At 50.9% G+C, this 17976-nt stretch overlaps 1 protein-coding gene across 1 annotated transcript; it reads left to right on the forward strand.

Moving 5' to 3' along the window:
* The first annotated feature begins 658 nt into the window (after positions 1–658).
* On the forward strand, positions 659–17243 carry Stat2 (signal transducer and activator of transcription 2). The gene is made up of 24 exons (XM_051170416.1): positions 659–719; positions 4418–4553; positions 4688–4838; positions 5249–5344; positions 5653–5742; positions 5834–5909; positions 6427–6512; positions 6657–6808; positions 9146–9304; positions 9400–9492; positions 10210–10269; positions 10644–10661; positions 11253–11346; positions 11448–11495; positions 11580–11663; positions 11771–11869; positions 11986–12121; positions 12254–12303; positions 12421–12515; positions 13578–13714; positions 13875–14057; positions 14236–14293; positions 16335–16681; positions 17059–17243. Exons 2-24 carry the CDS (start codon positions 4423–4425, stop codon positions 17202–17204), a joined length of 2589 nt encoding a protein of 862 aa, XP_051026373.1. The 5' UTR covers positions 659–719; positions 4418–4422; the 3' UTR covers positions 17205–17243.
* Positions 17244–17976: the final 733 nt, after the last annotated feature.

A 17976-nucleotide genomic window follows, 5' to 3' on the forward strand; every position in this document is an offset into this window, starting at 1 on the left:
AAAAGTGGCTTGGCGTGGTGGCACACGCCTTTAATCCCAGCACTTAGGAGGCAGAGGCAGGCAGATCACTGTGAGTTCGACGCCAGCCTGGTCTATAAGAGTGAGTTCCAGGACAGCCAGGACACAGAGAAACCGTGTCTCAGAAAATAAATAAATAAAAATTAAAAAGCGATACTATGGGCCCATAGTATTTATCTTAATACCCTCAAAAGTACCGTATCACCTCAGCTCTTCCCTCCCTATCCTAAACGATCGAAATGTAGGTCCCACCCCGTCTATGGAGTCCTTGGTGCCTCTGCACACTCTGGTTTCGTTTCCTTCCTCCAGAAGGCAGGTTCGGGAAAGTCAGCTGTTTGAGCTCTTGGTTACGACTTTAACTGGGCCTAACCCTTGTCCGGGACCGAGGCGGGCGCTAGCGTGAGCCTCTCCACCAATCACTGAAGTCGGGGGTGTGGCTTCGAGCAGCATGTTCCACCCAGAGGTGGGCGGGGTGACGTGTCGGCCAATGGGAGTGCCGCGTGGGGGAGGGCGTGGCCGAGCCTCCCGTCCGCCTGCAGAGCCCGGAACAGTGAGAGCAGGCGTCTGCAGCCAGCTGACCCGGTCCACCGCTGGCGGTCGGGGTCGGCCGAAGCTGGGGCGGGGTGAGGACGTGCTCTCTATCCTTTGGGAGGAACTTGCGACGGGAGCCACCGGAAGGAGCGGCGTGAGACCCTCAGAAGGTACAGGCCCCGAGAGGGTGTGCGGAGCCGGGCAGAGGTGCTAGCTCCCGGGAAGGGTGGCTGCCCCGGAGCTGCCCCGTAGCATGGCTTCTACTCTCTGGCTGAGGTAGAACACCCTCCAAGATATCACACCCCTATGGGGCTCTACCTCTCCTCCGCGTCGACTTCCTTCCAAAACTCCTCCGCAACCCCCTGGAGCCTGGCATCTTGTCATAAGCCAAAACTTGAACCTCTGCTCCGCGCATCTATTGACTTGCTTGCTTATTATTTATTTAATTTTTATACACGTGTTGTCCTGAGTACTACATGCCTGCGATGCGTGAATTGGCCAGAAGAGAGCGTCAGATCTCCTGACTATCTAATTCACCGCCATCTAGGTGGTGAGCCCTGTGGGTGCTGGGAATCGAACCCACGTCCTGTGAAGGAGCAGCCAGTGCTCTTAACTGCTGAGCCATCTCTCCAGCCCCTTTACATATGTTTTGGATTTAAGAGAGGGTTTCTCTGTGTAATAGATCCCTGGCTGTTCCAGGCTGGCCTCAAACTCACAAAGATGCGCCTACCCACTGCCTCCCAAGTGCTGGGATTAAAGGCAAGCTGTCATGGAGCGAAAGTGAGGTCCCGTGTTTGATCTCCAGCAAGGCGTGGGGATGAAGGGTTACTAACGGCTAAAATTGGCTCTTGGGGCTGGAGAGACGGCTCAGTGGTTAGGAGAGCTTGCTGTGCTTGCAGAGGACCTGCGTTTAGTTCCCAGCACCCACGCTGGGAGACTTAAAACATCCTGAAGCTCAAGTTCTAGGAACCTGAAGCCGTGTTCTGGCCCACAGCCCTGCCCCAGCTCTGCGCGCGCGCGCGCGCACACACACACACACACACACACACACACACACACCCCACACACACAAATAAATATTTATCTTTTAAGAAAAATTAGATCAGGAGCTGGAGAGATGGCTCATCAGTTAAGAGCACTGACTGCTCTTCCAGAGGTCCTGAGTTCAATTCCCGGCAATGGCTATTCGCAACCACCTATAACTGTAGACTTACATTATCCGATCTTGTGTGTAGGTGTACATGCAGGCAAAACATCTGTATACATAAAACAAAATTAAGAAGAAAGTAAGGTGGGGGCGGGGGATGTTGGAGAGATGGCTCAGAGGTTAAGAGCACTGGCTGAGGCTGGGCGTGGTGGCGCACACCTGTAATCCCAGCACTCTGGGAGACAGAGGCAGGTGGATCTCTGTGAGTTTGAGGCTAGCTTGGTCTACAAAGCAAGTACAGGACAGCCAAGGCTAACATGGAGAAATCATGTCTGGGGAAAAAAACCCAAAACAAACAAACAAACAAAAAACCACTGTCCAATTCTCAGCAACCACATGGTGGCTCACAACCATCTATAATGTGATATGATGCCCTCTTCTGGCCTGCAGGTGTATATGCAGTCAGAACACTGTATACATAATAAATGAATAAATAAATAAATTATTAAATTTAAAAAAAAAGAAAGAAAGCTGGGTGTGGTGCCGCACACCTGTAATCCCAGCACTAGGGAGGCAGAGGCAGGCAGCCTGGTCTACAAAGTGAGTCCAGGATAGCCAAGGCTACACAGAGAAACCCTGTCTAGAAAAATCAGAAAAAAAGAAAAGGAACAATTGGATCTTCTGCCCAATCTCTTCCCTTACACACTCCTACTTTTAGAAGGGAGGGGGTCAGCTCCTGGACCCTAGGTGTTTTGATCGCTCTACAGTAGAGCCACACGACCTTGTTTCCCCTGATGGCTTTTTTCCCCCCAGTTTTTTGTTTTTGTTTTTTTTTTAATTAAAAGATGTACTTATGTATACAGGGCTCTGCCTGCACATACACCGGCAGGCCAGAAGAGGGCATCAGATCACATTACAGATGGTTGTGAGCCACCATGTGGTTACTGGGAATTGAACTCAGGACCTCTGGAAGAGCAGTCAGTGCTCTTAACCTCTGAGCCATCTCTCCAGCCCCCCCAGTTTTTGTTTTTTATGGATGAGTTCTCTGCCTGCATGTACAGCTGCCTGCCAGAAGAGGGCACCAGATCACACTATAGATGGTTATGAGTCACCACGTGGCTGCTGGGAATTGGACCTGGGTCCTCTAGAAGACCAGCCAGTGCTCTTAACTGCTGTGCCATCTCTCCAGTCCTGTCTCTCCTGATCTTTTAGGCTTGAGATGCAATAAAAATAAGGTTTTTATTCTTTTTTGTTTTTATTTCTTCTTCTCTCATACAATAACATCCTGACCACATCCTCGCCTCCGTCCACCTTTCCCAGTCCCTCACGTACACCTCCTATCTCCCCTAGATGTTCCGCTCCAATGTTTCCTGTCAGAAAAGAAAAAGCCCTCCCAGTGACATCACCAGAACCCCCACAACAAGATGCAATAAGACTAGGCCCAAACCTTCATATCAAATGTGGGCGGAGCAACCCAGCAGGAGGAAAAGGGTCCCAAGAGCAGGCAAAAGAATCAGAGGCACAGAGCCCTGCATGGCCTTTAATCCCAGCACTCAGGAGACAGAGGCTGGCCGATCACTGTAAGTTCGAGGCCAGACTGGTCTACAAAGCGAGTCCGGGACAGCCAAGGCTACACAGAGAGACTCTGTCTCAAAAACCAATACAAAAAATTATGTGTATGAATTTTACAGGCATACTGCTTAAGTGCCTGATGACCTCAGAGATCAGAAGAGAGACCAGATCCCTTAGAACTAGAGTTTAAATGGTTGTGAGTCACCGTGTGGTCCTAGGAATCAAACTCTGGTCCTCTAGAAGAATAGCAAGTGATCTTAAACACTGAGCCCATTCTCCAGATCATTTTATGTTTTTTTTTTTTTTTTAAGATTTATGTTTATGATGTGTGAGTGCTCTGCCTGCATGTACACCTGCAGGCCAGAAGAGGGCATCAGATCACATTATTATAAATTGTAGGCCACCATGTGGTTGCTGAGAATTGAACTCAGGACCTCAGGAAGAACATGTCAATGCTCTTAACCTCTGAGCCATCTCTCCAGCCCTATTGTATCTGTCATTTAACTGTATAATTGAAACATTTTATTTTTTTTTAAGATTTATTTATTTATTATGTATATAATGTTCTACCGGCATGTACACCTGCACACCAGAAGAAGACACCAGATCTCATTATAGATGGTTGTGAGCTACCATGTGGTTGCTGGGAATTGAACTCAGGACCTCTGGAAGAGCAGCCAGTGCTCTTAACCTCTGAGCCATCTCTCCAGCCCAATTGAAACATTTTAAATTAGAACAGAATCCACACAGGCTTGGTGGCACATGCCTGTTAATCCCAGCACCCAGGGAGGCAGAGGCAGGTGGATCTCTGTGAGTTCCAGGACAGCCTGGTCTACAAAGCAAATCCAGAACAGCCAAGGCCACATGGAGAGACCCTGTCTCCAAAAACCGAAACCAACTAAACAAACAAACAAACAAAAAAGAACAGAAACCACACAGCCAGACTTGGTGCCTCACATGTAAATCTAGCACTTAGGAGGCGGAGGCAGGATAGTTTGCAATTTCCAGGCCAACTGGATTACAGAGTGAGGCCATGGATTTGTCTATTTGTTTGTTTGTTTCATAAACCAAAGAATAATTAGATCATGAGACTATGGACAGTTTGGTTCAATGAAATGTCCAGTTGAGAGCTGATGTCTTCCCGTTCAGTCCCAATGGCGCAGTGGGAGATGCTGCAGAACCTCGACGGCGCATTTCTGGACCAGCTGCACCAGCTGTACTCACAAAGCATCCTGCCAATGGACGTCCGGCAGCACTTGGCTGCCTGGATCGAAGACCAGAACTGGTGAGGGCTTCGGGAGTTCAGGCGCCTTCTTTCTTCTGAGTCCACAGGGTCCCAGAGACGCCCTGGGAGGGGTGGGAGGTCCCAGAGCCGCAGGCACTTTATGGTCCTTGTCATGCCTGGTCACGCGTGTTCAGGAGTGAAGCTGTACTACGCAACGATCACGCCAAGGCCAACATGCTGTACTTCAACATTGTGGACCAGTTGAACCAGTGGGACCACTACAGCTCAGACCCCGATTGCTTTCTGCTGCAGCACAACTTGCGAAAGTTCAGCCGGGACATTCAGGTAACGACTGGGGTACGGAGTCAGTCCTAACGATGCGGAGGGAGGGGAGGGGACCTGGGGAAAGGGGGCCACAGTCCAGGCTTGGTGCATCACTGGCAGAGTGAAGGGCTGAGTTTACATATAGGTAGGAGCCAGGCGTGGTGGCGTACGCCTTTAATCCTAGCACTCAGGAGGCAGAGGCAGGTGGAGTTCAAGGCCAGCCTGGTTTACAAAGTGAGTCCAGGACAGCCAAGGCTACACAGAGAAACCCTGTCTCAAAAAACAAACAAACAAACAAACAAAAAAGATACAGGTAGGAGGCAGCCAGGGACCTTGAAGAGAGAAAACACTAGGGACACCGAGGGCAGGGTCTGGATAGGCAGGTCACTGAGGTAGTTAAAAGGGATTAATTCGCTGCTTCTTCTGCTTAGACCTTTTCCAACGGCCCTACCCAGTTGGCTGAGATGATCTTTAATCTTCTTCTGGAGGAGAAAAGAATTCTGAATCAGGCTCAAAGGGCTCAAGAGGTAAGGACGACGAGGTGGTGATGCTGAAAGCTCCTGGAATGGAAAGGTGCTGCAGAAAACTCTGGAAACTTCTCTCAGACCCTGATCTTCCCATGTCCTGCAGTATAATTTCAGGTCCCGACTTTAAGGTTGAGAGCTCAAGGCTTCAGCTGCAGGGTGGTGGTGGCACACGTCTTTAATCCCAGCACTAGGGAGGCAGAGGCAGGCAGATCTTTGAGTTCCAGGCCAGCCTGGTCTACAGAGCCAGTTTCAGGACAGCCAGGGATACAAAAGTGAGAGTTCAAACGTGTTCAAAACCTCTTCTTCAGGTTCAAGCCAGGCCAGCCCCTGAAGCAGCTGTGGAGCGGCAGCAGCCTGAGATCGAATCCCGAATCCTGGATTTACAGGCTGCGGTTGAGGTCGGTTGTTGTGGCAAGTGTCCAGTAGAGAGGACTCAGCTTTTCTCCCCTCACAAGCAGCTTCACTGGGGGGGTCTCATCTCCTCTTCAGGTGCTGGTGAGATCCATCAGGCAACTGAAAGACCTGCACGACGTCTTCAGCTTCAGATACACAATTTTCAGTCAAAGTAGGTCTACTCAAAGTGAGAAAAAGAGGCCTGGCATGGTGGCACATGCCTTTAATCCCAGCACTCGGGAGGCAGAGGCAGGCGGATTGTTGTGAGTTCGAGGCCGGCCTGATCTACAAAGCGAGTCCAGGACAGCCAAGGCTACACAGAGAAACCCTATCTCGAAAAACAAACAAACAAGCAAAACTCAAACAAACAAACAAAAAATCAAAGTGGAAGAAAGGCAGGAGCCATCTTAGGGACGTAGTGTGGAGGACAGCTAGCAACAGTGGCAGAATATGTCAGTGTCAGTAGTCCTGTGGATACGCAAAATAGTAGTGCCAGGACGTGTACTAGACGGGGGAGGGGACATGCAACTGAGGAACTAGCAAATGATACAGAAACTGCCTTGAGGGCGAGTGGGCTCCTGCCTGTGGGACCCCATGTGCCTGGGCTTGACCTGGTTCTCCCTCCCCATCCGTGAAGGGGAAAGAGCAGAAGGAAGCCATGATACCCGACTCTTGGTTTTGCCTTTCAGAGAAGACAGCATCTTCGGACCCCTATCAGAGCCAACAGGCACAGCTCGTCCAGGCAACTGCCAATGAAGTGGACAGAATGAGAAAGGTGAAACACAGAACCAGAGTGGGCAAGAGGATGCCCAGGGCGAGCGGGGCCTGTGGGGGCGTGGCTCCGCCTAGGCGGCTCCTTTTCCTCTTAGTGAGCTGGATCATGAGCAGTGGTACTTAAACCCTCCCTTCTCTTCCCTAGGAGGTGCTGGACACCTCCAAAGCACTAGTAGGCCGATTAACCACCCTGGTGGACCTGCTGCTGCCAAAACTGGACGAGTGGAAGGTTCAGCAGCAGAGATCCTGCATTGGCGCTCCAGCACCAGAGCTGCATCTGGAACAGCTGGAACAGTGGTAAAAGCAAAAGCGATTTCCTTCCCACCCTCATGCACACACCCACGGGCCTGTGACAGTGAAGGGCTAGGGCGGAGTCCTTCTCCTGTGCACACAAGGTCCTGGATTTGACTCTCAGTGCAGAAGGACAACGGAAGGGTGGGAAGGGAAGGCTGCAGTGAGTGATGCTGCTGTCTCCTCTGCCAGGTCTCAGTTGACTGTGGCTGTACTCTGCTATACTTTGTCCTCACAACTCAGGGAGACCAGAGTCCAGTCTTTTCTTTGGTAAAGAAGTAATGGAGGAGAGGCAGAGGTAGGCAAATCTCTGTGAGTTCAAGTCCAGCTTGATCAACAAAGTGAGTCTAGGACAGCCAGAGCTACACAGAAAAACCTTGTGTTGAAAACCAAAAAGAAAGAAAGAAAGAGGAAAAGAAATGGAATATTATAAAATGTACATTAAAACATTTTAATGATCTGCTTTCCTTAATGTGCATTGTTGTCTTCCCTGTGTGTGTCTGTGTGAGGGTGTTGGATCTCCTGGAACTGGAGTCATAGATAGTTGTGAGCTGCCTGTCATATGGGTGCTGGGAATTGAACCCAGTTCCTTTTGAAGAACAGCCAGTGCTCCTAACCGCTGAGTCATCTCTCCAGCCCCTAGACTCCATTTCTTAAACATTTAACATTTTCTATGACTGTGTGTGTCTGTCTGATGGGGAGGGCACACACCCACGTGCTGTGCTGTGTGTGGATGGAGGTCGGAGAACAACTTCATGGAGCCAGTCCTCTCCTGCCAGCTGTATGTGGGTTCCAGGGGCACAGCTCAGGTGTCCAAACTCACCTGATGAGCACTTTACCTTAGCCTACTGTGCCATCTCTTGGGCTGTTAGCACTTTTTTGGGGGGGGGGCCTTTAGAAGAGTTGGTTCTGAGATGAATGTGGTGTTGGAGTGCAGTAATTCAAGTACTAGCTAGGCAATCCGTGAGAACTGAAAGTTAAGGCTAGCGTGCAGTGTACAGATTGTCTCTGTCTTAAAGATACACAAAAACAGGGTCTGGGGAGAGGGCTCCATCAGGAATATGCTTGCCATTCAAGCACAGGGCCTGAGTTCAGATCCCCGGCACCCACATGAGAACTGGGCACCAGGGGCTGGAGAGATGGCTCAGGGTTTAAGAGCACTGACTGTTCTTCTAGAGGTCCTGAGTTCAATTCCCAGCAACTCCATGGTGGCTCATGACCATCTGTAATGAGATCTGGTGCCCTTTTCTGGCCTGCAGGTGTGCATGTGAGCAGAGCACTGTATACATAATAAATAAATAAATCTTTATTTTAAAAAAAAATGAGCACCACACCACATACCAGTACCCCCAGAACCAGGTGGGCAGAAACAGGCAGATGCCCAGGGTCTGCTGACCAGCCACTTGGGGAGGCTCAGTGAGAGAGAGCATCTCAGAAAGAGGTGAAGAGAAGTAAATGCCAGTGCTCAATTCTGGCCTCTGTGTGCACATGTGTGGGTGCGTGACCTGCACTCACCTGCACACACATGCTTTACAAAATAAAGTTAAGCCGGGCGTGGTGGCGCATGCCCTTAATCCCAGCACTTGGGAGGCAGAGGCAGGCGGATCGATGTGAGTTCAAGGCCAGCCTGGTCTACAAAGAGAGTCTAGGACAGCCAAGGCTACACAGAGAAACCCTGTCTCAAAAAAAACAAACAAACAAAAAACAAAATAAAGTTAAATGTCATTACATTACAAAGCTTTGATTGGTTTTATGTATCAAAGTGGTTTTGAGTTGAGTCTTTTGGGGGTAAAAATTGTTTTGAATACTCTGCCATATGCTTCCTGGGTCCTGTTTGTGACAGGGTCTCATGTGTCCCAGGGTGGTCTGGAACTCACTATATAGCTGAAGATGAACTTCTGATCTTCTTGCCTCATCCTCAGTGTATGAATTTCTGGTGTGTGGCCCTGTGCTCAGTTTATTTTTGAGACTGGATCACATTATATAACCCAGGCTGGCCTTGAACTCTCAACCCTCCTACTTCAACCTGTGAGGGGACCACAAGGGTGCAGCCGCACATCTGGCTCTGGGTTCTTTATTTTTTCTTCGAGACAGGGTTTCTCTGTGTAGCCTTGGCTGTCCTAGACTGGCTTTGTAGACCAGGCTGGCCTCAAACTCACAGCAGTCCGCCTGCCTCTGCCTCCCAAGTGCTGGGATTAAAGGTGTGCACCACCACGCCCGGCCCTCTGGGTTCTTTTTAAGCTCAAGTCAGTTTCCAGCTTTCCACACCATTAAAGACGCCTGGAGCCTCAGTGGGGGCCCCAGAAAACCTGCATGTTCTGTCTCCCGGACTCTGCCTCCCAGGTTGACGGCAGGAGCAAAACTCTTGTTCCACCTTCGGCAGCTGCTGAAACAGCTAAAGGAAATGAGTAACATGCTGAAGTACCGTGGTGACATGTTTAGCAAAGGGGTGGACCTGCAGAATGCCCAAGTCACAGAGTTACTGCAGCGCCTGCTCCAAAGGTCTGGTGGCCTGGGAATGGTCTGTGGCGGGAGAAACAAGGAGGAAACATGCGAAGAGGGTTTTACAGACACTGAGCTGTTTTCTCTCCCCTTAGGTCCTTTGTGGTGGAAACTCAGCCCTGCATGCCCCAAACTCTCCACCGACCCCTCATCCTGAAGACTGGGAGCAAGTTCACTGTCCGAACAAGGTTGCAATAGGGAGCTCCTGCCTTAGTTTCCCTGATCTGCCGTCGTGCCTTTCTGACTTTGCAGCCCCTTCCCTCATGAAGAGCTCTTCTTGCCGCTCAGTTCACCTTCTCCTAACCCTTCCCTCACCTTTTTGTTGTTGTTTCAGGACAGGGTCTTCCTGTGTAGCTCTGGCTACACTTTGTAGCCAGGCTTTGTAGAACAGGCTGGCCTCGAACTCACAGAGGTCTCCCTGCCTCTGCCTCTGGAGTTCTGGGATTAAAGGCCACTGGGCCTGGAGAGATGACTCAGAGGTTAAGAGCACTGTCTGCTCTTCCAGAGGTCCTGAGTTCAATTCCCAGCAACCACATGGTAGCTCTCAAGCATCTGTAATGAGATCTGGTGCTCTCTTCTGGTGGGCAGGTACACATGCAGGCAGAGCACTGTATACATAAATAAATAAATTTTTTTTAAAAAAGGTGTGCGCTACCATGCCTGGCCCCCTCACCTTTTCATTGTTGTTTCAGGACAGGGTCTCTCTGTGTAGCCTTGGCTGTCCTGGTCTCTCTTTGTAGAACAGGCTGGCTTTGAACTCACAGCAATCCGCCTGCCTCTGCCTCCCAAGTACTGGGACTAAAGGCGTGCGCTATCGCACCTGAGTCTAATACTTTTTTTTTTCTATACAATTGGCTTATCGAGACTTTGAGACTGACCGCCATGTCCTACTATCTGTTCCCCAGACTGCTGGTGAGACTCCAGGAGGGCAACGAGTCGCTCAGAGCCGAGGTCTTCATTGACAGGTAAGCTGAGGCAGCCGAGGGATGTGACTAAAGTAGCCAGTCGGTGTAGGCCAGTGGCAGCACAGCCCAGCAGGGACCCTCAGGCTGCCTTCTGTCCATCAGTCTCACCTCACAGAAGTGAAAAGACGGCCCCTCTCACTGAGTACGCACTAGGTGCCAAGCAGTGTGTCTCAGACTTCACCAGGGAGGTCCTGCCAGGGCATCATACAAGTATGGCAGGGACTCAGAGATGCCGTGTCTCTCCTGCCAGGCCGGCCAGGCCTTGTGAGCTCCAGAGGGAGACTTGAACCTAGCTCTGTCTGACTGCCGTGACCAAGTCCCTACCTATTTTTACTTTCCGTGATTTTTTTTTTCCTCTCTCTCTTTCTTTTCAGGAATTCAGAGTTACCAGGGTATGTGCCTGATAAGGACACGTTCGCTGCATGCATGACCTGCACAGCCACATGTGGCAGCCCTGTGGGAGCTCAAGGGAGGAAGGGGATTTTGAGGGGTGAAGGGGGCGGGAGATGTGGACAAAGGGAGAGGGGAAGTCTGAAATGAGGTGGAATTTTCGTTTTCCTGCTTAAGTTGTATTTTTATTTATTTATTTATTTATTTATTTATTTATTTATTTTTACATTTTACTTACATGGGGGGGCATGTGTGTATACACATGCACAATCAAGAGAGAAAAATATGAAAAGTGCCTGGAATTGTGGCGCACGCCTTTAATCCCAGCACTTGGGAGACAGAGACAGGCAGATTTCTGTGAGTTCAAGGCCAGCCTGGTCTACAAAGTGAGTCCAGGACAGCCAAAAACTAACTCCAAGCATGTCATAGTGGAACACACCTGAAATTTCAGTACTTGAGAGCCTGGGGCAAGAGGGTCACTGGAAATACACAAGGCCAGCCTGGGCTACATAGTGAAACCTTATCTCAAAGAAAGAAGCAAGGACAGACACTAAACCTGCTCTGTGTCTCCACATATCTCCTTCCTGGAGCAGCTTCCGGAAGTTCAACATTCTGACCTCAAACCAAAAAACCTTGACCCCTGACGAGGGCCAGCGACAAGGCTTAGTTTGGGACTTTGGCTTCTTGGTAAGAGTGGCTCACAGAATTGGTATCTAATCCGAGGGAGTACTTCTGGGTCTCGGCCCCCAGGTCCTCTCCCTGGCATGGTGTTTCTCCTGTATTCACAGACGCTGGTGGAGCAACGTTCCGCGGGGTCAGGGAAGGGCAACAGTAAGGTAAGCGCGGCTGGCGACTCACCCGAGCAGAGCTGAGGCCAGCCGCTTCTCCAAGGGCAGCTCTGATCACTGTTGGCTCTCCAGGGGCCACTGGCTGTGACTGAGGAGCTGCACATCATCAGCTTCGTGGTGAACTACGTGTACCAGGGGCTGAAGATGGAGCTGACGGTGAGCGGAAGCCGGGGAGGAGGCAGCAGATTGAGAAGGCGGGCGGAGGGCGAACCCGCTTGTGCCCGGGTGGGACGTCACCGCCATGACTCCTGCCTCCTCTGCAGACGGAGACCCTGCCCGTGGTGATTATTTCTAACATGAACCAGCTCTCCATCGCCTGGGCCTCCGTCCTCTGGTTCAACATGCTCAGCTCAACTCCCCAGGTAGGAGGATGGATGAGGCCAGCGGGTGAGAGGTAGAGAGGAGTGGAGTTTTGTAAGCAAGGGCTACTTCTGAGCCGTCTCACCCCTCCCCTCCCCACCCCCTCCACCCCCCACAGAACCAGCAGTTCTTCTGCCAACCCCCGAAAGCCCCCTGGAGCCTGCTGGGGCCTGTGCTCAGTTGGCAGTTCTCATCCTATGTTGGCCGAGGCCTCAATTCCGAGCAGCTGGCCATGCTAAGGAACAAGCTATTTGGTACAGTTCTCTTTTCTCTCAGCCTTTCCCTGGCCTCAGCCTGCCCCTACCCTGGGTCCTTGCCCCAGGCCCTCTGCCCCAGCCTTGGCCTCCTTCAGTCACCCAAAACCCATCTGTGACTCTGGCCCTCAGGAAAGAACTGCAAGACTGAGGATGCGTTGTCCTGGGTAGACTTTAGTAAGGTAACTCCACGCAGCCTGTGTCTCTCTAGACCCTGGTCCAAAATGCCGCCCCTGCCTCAGCCTTCCCCACACCAAGAGCAGCCCCGCAACCCTCCTGCCTTTCGATTCCTCCTTCAGCGAGAGAGCCCACCTGGCAAGATCCCTTTCTGGACGTGGCTAGACAAAATTCTGGAGTTGGTGCATGACCACCTGAAGGATCTATGGATTGCTGGGTAAGCCCTAACTCAGCCTTCCCGCTTTCCCGGGCTGGGCTCAGGAGTGGACTCTTGCACCCCCTTGTGGCACACAAGAGATCAGAAGTTCCCATTAGTTGCAGCCTGTGTTTGTCAAGCCTTCCCTTGTGGCAGAGCCTGCTGGGTGCACTCCTGGGTCTGCTCGTGTCCTTACACCCACACTGAGTGTGCATGCGTATACCCCCTGCAGTCCGTGAGGCAACCCACTCTCAGGTAAATTAGGAACTTGCTCAGTAGACAGAGGTAGGAACAGACCCAGGCCTGTGCAACCTGCCAACACACACACACACACACACACACACACACACACACACACACACACACACACAGAGAGAGAGAGACAGAGACAGAGACAAGGAGAAAGAGAGACAGAGAGAGTCTCTTTATCTATAATGCAGCTCGGGCTGTCTGTCTGGAACTCACTCTATAGACCAGGCTGGCCTCGAACTCATAGATCCACTTGCCTCTGCCTCCCAAGTGCTGGGACTAAAGGCATGTGCCATGATGCCCAGTTCCATTATATATATATTTGGGGGGACAGGGGGGAAAGGGGCTTTTCAAGACAGTTTTTCTGTGTAGCCTTGGCTGTCCTCGACTCCCTTTGTAGACCAGGCTAGCCTCGAACTCACAGTGATCCACCTGCCTCTGCCTCCCAAGTGCTGGGATTAAAGGTGTGTGCCACCACGGCCCAACTTCTATTATATTTTTATGTACTATTTTGTGTACTTGTGTGTGCATGTGGAGGTCATAGTATAGCGCACAGGAGTAGGTTCTTACCGTGTGGGTCCTAGAGACTGAGCTGAGGTGGCAGGCTGGGTGGCAGGGATCTGTAGCCGCTGGGCCATCTCATCACTCCTCACCGTGTGCTTTTTATCCTCACACTTTCTCAAACCTTGGCGGGGGGAGTACTGTCACTAAAGTCACGTGATTTGACTAATATGGAAAGGTTTGTAAGTGACAGAAACAGAGCCAAAACAGCTTCCGTTTCAATGCAAGCCGGACCGGGACCTTGGGATCTTACTGTGGCTTTGTCTGCTCCAGGCATATCATGGGTTTCGTGAGCCGCAACCAGGAGCGCCGACTACTGAAGAAGACAGTGTCTGGAACCTTTCTGCTGCGCTTCAGTGAAACCTGTGAAGGGGGCATCACTTGCTCTTGGGTAGAGCACCAGGATGATGGTCAGCACCCCACCCTCAACCTCTCACACCATTCCTGCAGTCTCTGCTTTCTGTCTCCCCTCCTACTTCTTACCCTTTGCCGGCCTTGGCTTCTGGGGCTGTGTTTGGGAACCCCCAGGCTCGAACCTCTCAGCCCACCTGTTGTGCATCTGTCCTTCAGATAAAGTGTTCATCTACTCCGTGCAGCCCTATACCAAGGAAGTGCTGCAGTCACTGCCACTGACAGAAATCATCCGGCACTACCAGGTCCTCGCAGAGGAAAACGTCCCCGAGAACCCGCTGCGCTTCCTCTATCCCAGAATCCCTCGAGATGAAGCTTTTGGGAGCTACTACCAGGAAAAAGGTTGGGATCATTGCCAAACGTCCTTCCTAGAAGGGGAGGATTCTCAGACACCTGAGAATCCAGGCCCCTCCTTTCACACAGAGCACGTTCGTCCTCGGTGAGTGCTCCTCCTTAATAGGGAGGAACACTTGTCAGGAACTTTGACCTCTGTGCCCAACACAGTTGCTCTCTCCCGCAGTGAACTTTGAAGAACGGAGGAAATACCTGAAGCACAGGCTCATTGTGATCTCTAACAGGTGAGACACAGACGGTCAGTCCCCAGCCTCCAGCGTCCCCTCGCCTCTCCCTGACTCACTCGGGAGGCAGAGGCATGCGAATCTCTGTGAGTTCGAGGCCAGCCTGGTCTACAAAGTGAGTCCAGGACAGGCAAGGCTACACAGAGAGACCCTGTCTCAAAAAAATAAAAATAAAAAGTGTGTTGCCGCTGGTGCTGGGCTAGCTGTCCTGCATGTTGTCCCATTTTGTTGACTCTTCACAGTTGGCCTGGGAGATTTGCCTTGTATGATAAAGCAACACAGGATGCACATGGCCAGGGATGACCTAGGACTGTCAGATCAGTCGCTCATTTACCAATGGGTCAGTTAGTTGATTGGCTTGTTTTGTTGTTGTTCTGTTTGAGACGGAGTTCCTGCTGGCCTGGAACAGGATATGTAGATCAGGCTGGCCTCGAACTCATAGAGATCCTCTTGCCTCTGCCTCCTGAGTGCTGGAATTAAATGTGTGTGCCACTACTGCCCAGCATGGCTTCTTTTTTTTCTTCTTCTTCAATTTTTTTATTTTTATTTATTTTTTTGGTTTTTTTGAGACAGGGTCTCTCTGTGTAGCCTTGGCTGCCCTGGACTCACTTTGTAGACCAGGCTGGCCTCGAACTCACAGTGATCCGCCTGCCTCTGCCTCCCAAGTGCTGGGATTAAAGGCGTGCGCCACCACACCCAGCTCAAGATTTATTTTTATAGACGGGCCATGGTGGTCTACAAAGAGAATTCCAGGACGGCCAGGGCTACATGAAGAAACCTTCTCTCAAAAAACAAAACAACAACAGAGGGATTTATTTGTATTATTTTTAATTATGTACATGTGTGTTTGGGGGTGTGTACACATGAGTGTAGGTGCCTATGGAACCAGAGTTCTGCGCTCTGAGGACTGGAGTCCTGGAGCTGGAGTCACAGATGCTGTGGGCCATCTTAGGTGGGTGCTGGGTCTCTGCATTCTTTTTGTCACTTTTTATTCTTGCTGTCACTCAGCAGTGTGTGCACTGTTTCTCTCTCTCTCTCTCTCTCTCTTTCTCTCTCTCTCTCTCTCTCTCTCTCTCTCTCTCTCTCTCTCTCTCTCTTTCTCTCTCTCTCTCAGACAAGGTTTTTCTATGTAACAGCCCTGACTGTCTTGGACCTGCTTTGTAGACCAGGCTGGCCTCAAACTCACAGAAATCCACCTGCCTCTGCCTCCCCTCCCTGAGTGCTGGGATTACAGTTGTGGGACACCATGCACCCAGCCAGTATGCACTCCTAACTGCTGAGCCTTCTCTCAAGCCCCCTGTGTTGATTTTTACATTGTATTTATTTTTGTTTGTTTGTTTGTATGTGTACGCATGTATACGCAATACCTCAGCACCTGTGTGGAGGTCAGTGGACACTTTTCAAGAGTTGGTTCCTTCTCTCTCCCCTATGGGGTCATGGGATTGGACTCAAGTGTTAAGTTTGGTAGCAGGTGCCTTTACCTGCTGAACCATTTTTCTGGCTCCATGATTTTTGTACGTGGTGAAAGTTACAAATCTAGTTTTATTTTTCTGCAAGTGGTGTCATTTATTGAAGAGGCTGTTTTTGTAGTAAATATGTACATATCTAATTCGGTTTATTATAAAATTAGCCTATAAGCAGTAATATCTAACCCGCTATCATAACCAAAAAAGACATAGACAGGACTGCAGAGATGGCTCAGCAGTTAAGAGCACCTCTTCCAGAGGTCCTGAGATTTAAAGGCCAGCCTAGACTATATGAGGCCTTGCCTCCTAAAATCTCAATTATAAAGCCCATGGTCTTTAGCCCTCTGCTCCACCCCCACCCCCCCAGAGAGGCAGTTTTCACTATGTAGACCAGACTAGTCTCAAACTCAAAGACATAGGCCTGCCTGCCTCTACCTCCTGAGCTCTGGGATTAAAGGTGTGCACAAGAACACCCAGCTCCTTGTCACCTTCTTAGACTAGACACGCAGCCCCCGCTTGTCCTGCGATCCTCACTTTATTTCACCCCCCTTTTCTGTCTGTTCTGGTCTACCTAGGCAGGGGGATGAGCTGCAGCAGCCCCTGGAGCTGAAACAGGACCCAGATCTGGAGTCACTAGAGCTGGACACAGGGCTCATGTCAGCGATGGGATTAGAACAAGACTTGGAGCTGCAGACACTGATGACGGCCACGCTGGATCTGGGCACAGAGCTGTGCTCGGCCCCGCACACAGACCTGGAGCTGCAGACACTGAGGACAGCCATGCTGGATCTGGGCACAGAGCTGTGCTCGGCCCCACACACAGACCTGGAGCTGGACCCAAGGCCTGCAGTGCAGCTGTTGCCAAGGCCAGAGCCAGATTTGCCGCTTGATCTGCAGCAGGTTAACACCATGGATATGGAAAGTAAGTGACCTCTCCCACCCATGACCAGAAGCGGGCCTCCAAGTTCCTTTTCTTTAAAATAAGTTTTATTTTATGTGCATTGGTATGTAGGTGTCAGGTGCCTTGGAACTGGAGTTACAGACAGTTGTGAGCTGCCATGTGGGTGCTGGGGGTTGAACCCAGGTCCTTTGGAAGAGCAGACAGTGCTCTTAACTGCTGAGCATCTCTCTAGCCCCACCTCCACCCCCACCAAGTTCCTCATTGGTGCCTCCTTCCCTGTCCCACGCTGGTCTTCTATTTCCCAGGAGCCCCCTTCAGCCCCAGATTGTGCCTTTCCTGGTAGAGCTGGCAGCTCCTAACTTGGATCAGGTCCTGATGTCTCTCTCTGTATCATTTAGTCTTCAGAAACAACAACATAAGCATTGATGACATCATGCCCAATGGTGACCCATTGTTGGCTGACCAGAACATCATGGATGACGCTTACATGTCCTGTCGTAGCCATTTTGATGTGGATGGACCCTTGATTCCTTCTGATGACTAGGAGCTACGTTCCCATTTTTTTTTCCCTCCAACCCCGCACGTCTGATGTTGCTTCCAACGGTCGGGCACGAGGCCTTCTAAGCTGCATTAGCCATGAACTTTGGAGTAAGAGGTAAAAACACAACATGTTCTGGCAAAGAGTCAGAACAGACGCTGGCCAAAGTCTTACTAGGATCCTGTGGCTGTCTGCCATGGTAGGGGACACGGGGGTCCCGAGTGTGGGCCAGGACGCTTGGGAGGTTCTTAGAGGGCCCAAGACACTGGTTTCTTTCCAATATGGAAGGGTTTTAACGTTTTGAGAATTGGTTAAGTTGGGGGAGACCAGCATCCGGCCTTTGTTGGGAGTCCAGAGATGGATGGAAATTTGTCTCCCTCCCCTGTTGTTATCCTGGGTCTTGTCAAACCCACAGCCTTACCGTGGTGTGCAACCGCAGTGGCCGTGAGCCGTCCCCGAGTCCTTCGGGTCTCTCTTCTGGTTACTTCAAGTCCTTTCCTCCTTTCTTCACTCCTGACTGCAGTTCTAAGCTTCCGTCTTTTTCTGTAGAGGCTGAGAGCTGCGTGTTTCAGCCTACAGTGTGAAACCTGAGCAAAGGCCTGGCAAACAGGATTACTCTAGCAGTCCCCTGTCTCACTCAGTCCCTTCCCTGCAAAGTCATCCTGATGCTGTAAGGAAGATGTGAAGCTTGGCCCCCTTAGGCCGCCTCATCATCACCCCCCTACCCCCAGCACCTGAGAGCGCCACCCCAGCGCTTTGGGTGGCTCAGAGCTCGCTC

Source organism: Acomys russatus, chromosome 28 (assembly GCF_903995435.1).
Source record: "Acomys russatus chromosome 28, mAcoRus1.1, whole genome shotgun sequence".
Classification (NCBI taxonomy): Eukaryota; Metazoa; Chordata; class Mammalia; order Rodentia; family Muridae; genus Acomys; species Acomys russatus.

Excerpts from the sequence above, each read along its gene's own strand:
- Stat2 (XM_051170416.1), top strand. The coding sequence starts at position 4,423 with ATGGCGCAGTGGGAGATGCTGCAGAACCTCGACGGCGCATTTCTGGAC. Across the intron at positions 4,839-5,248 it reads AGTTCAGCCGGGACATTCAG|ACCTTTTCCAACGGCCCTAC; the intron begins GTAACGACTGGG and ends TCTTCTGCTTAG. Across the intron at positions 5,743-5,833 it reads ATTTACAGGCTGCGGTTGAG|GTGCTGGTGAGATCCATCAG; the intron begins GTCGGTTGTTGT and ends TCTCCTCTTCAG.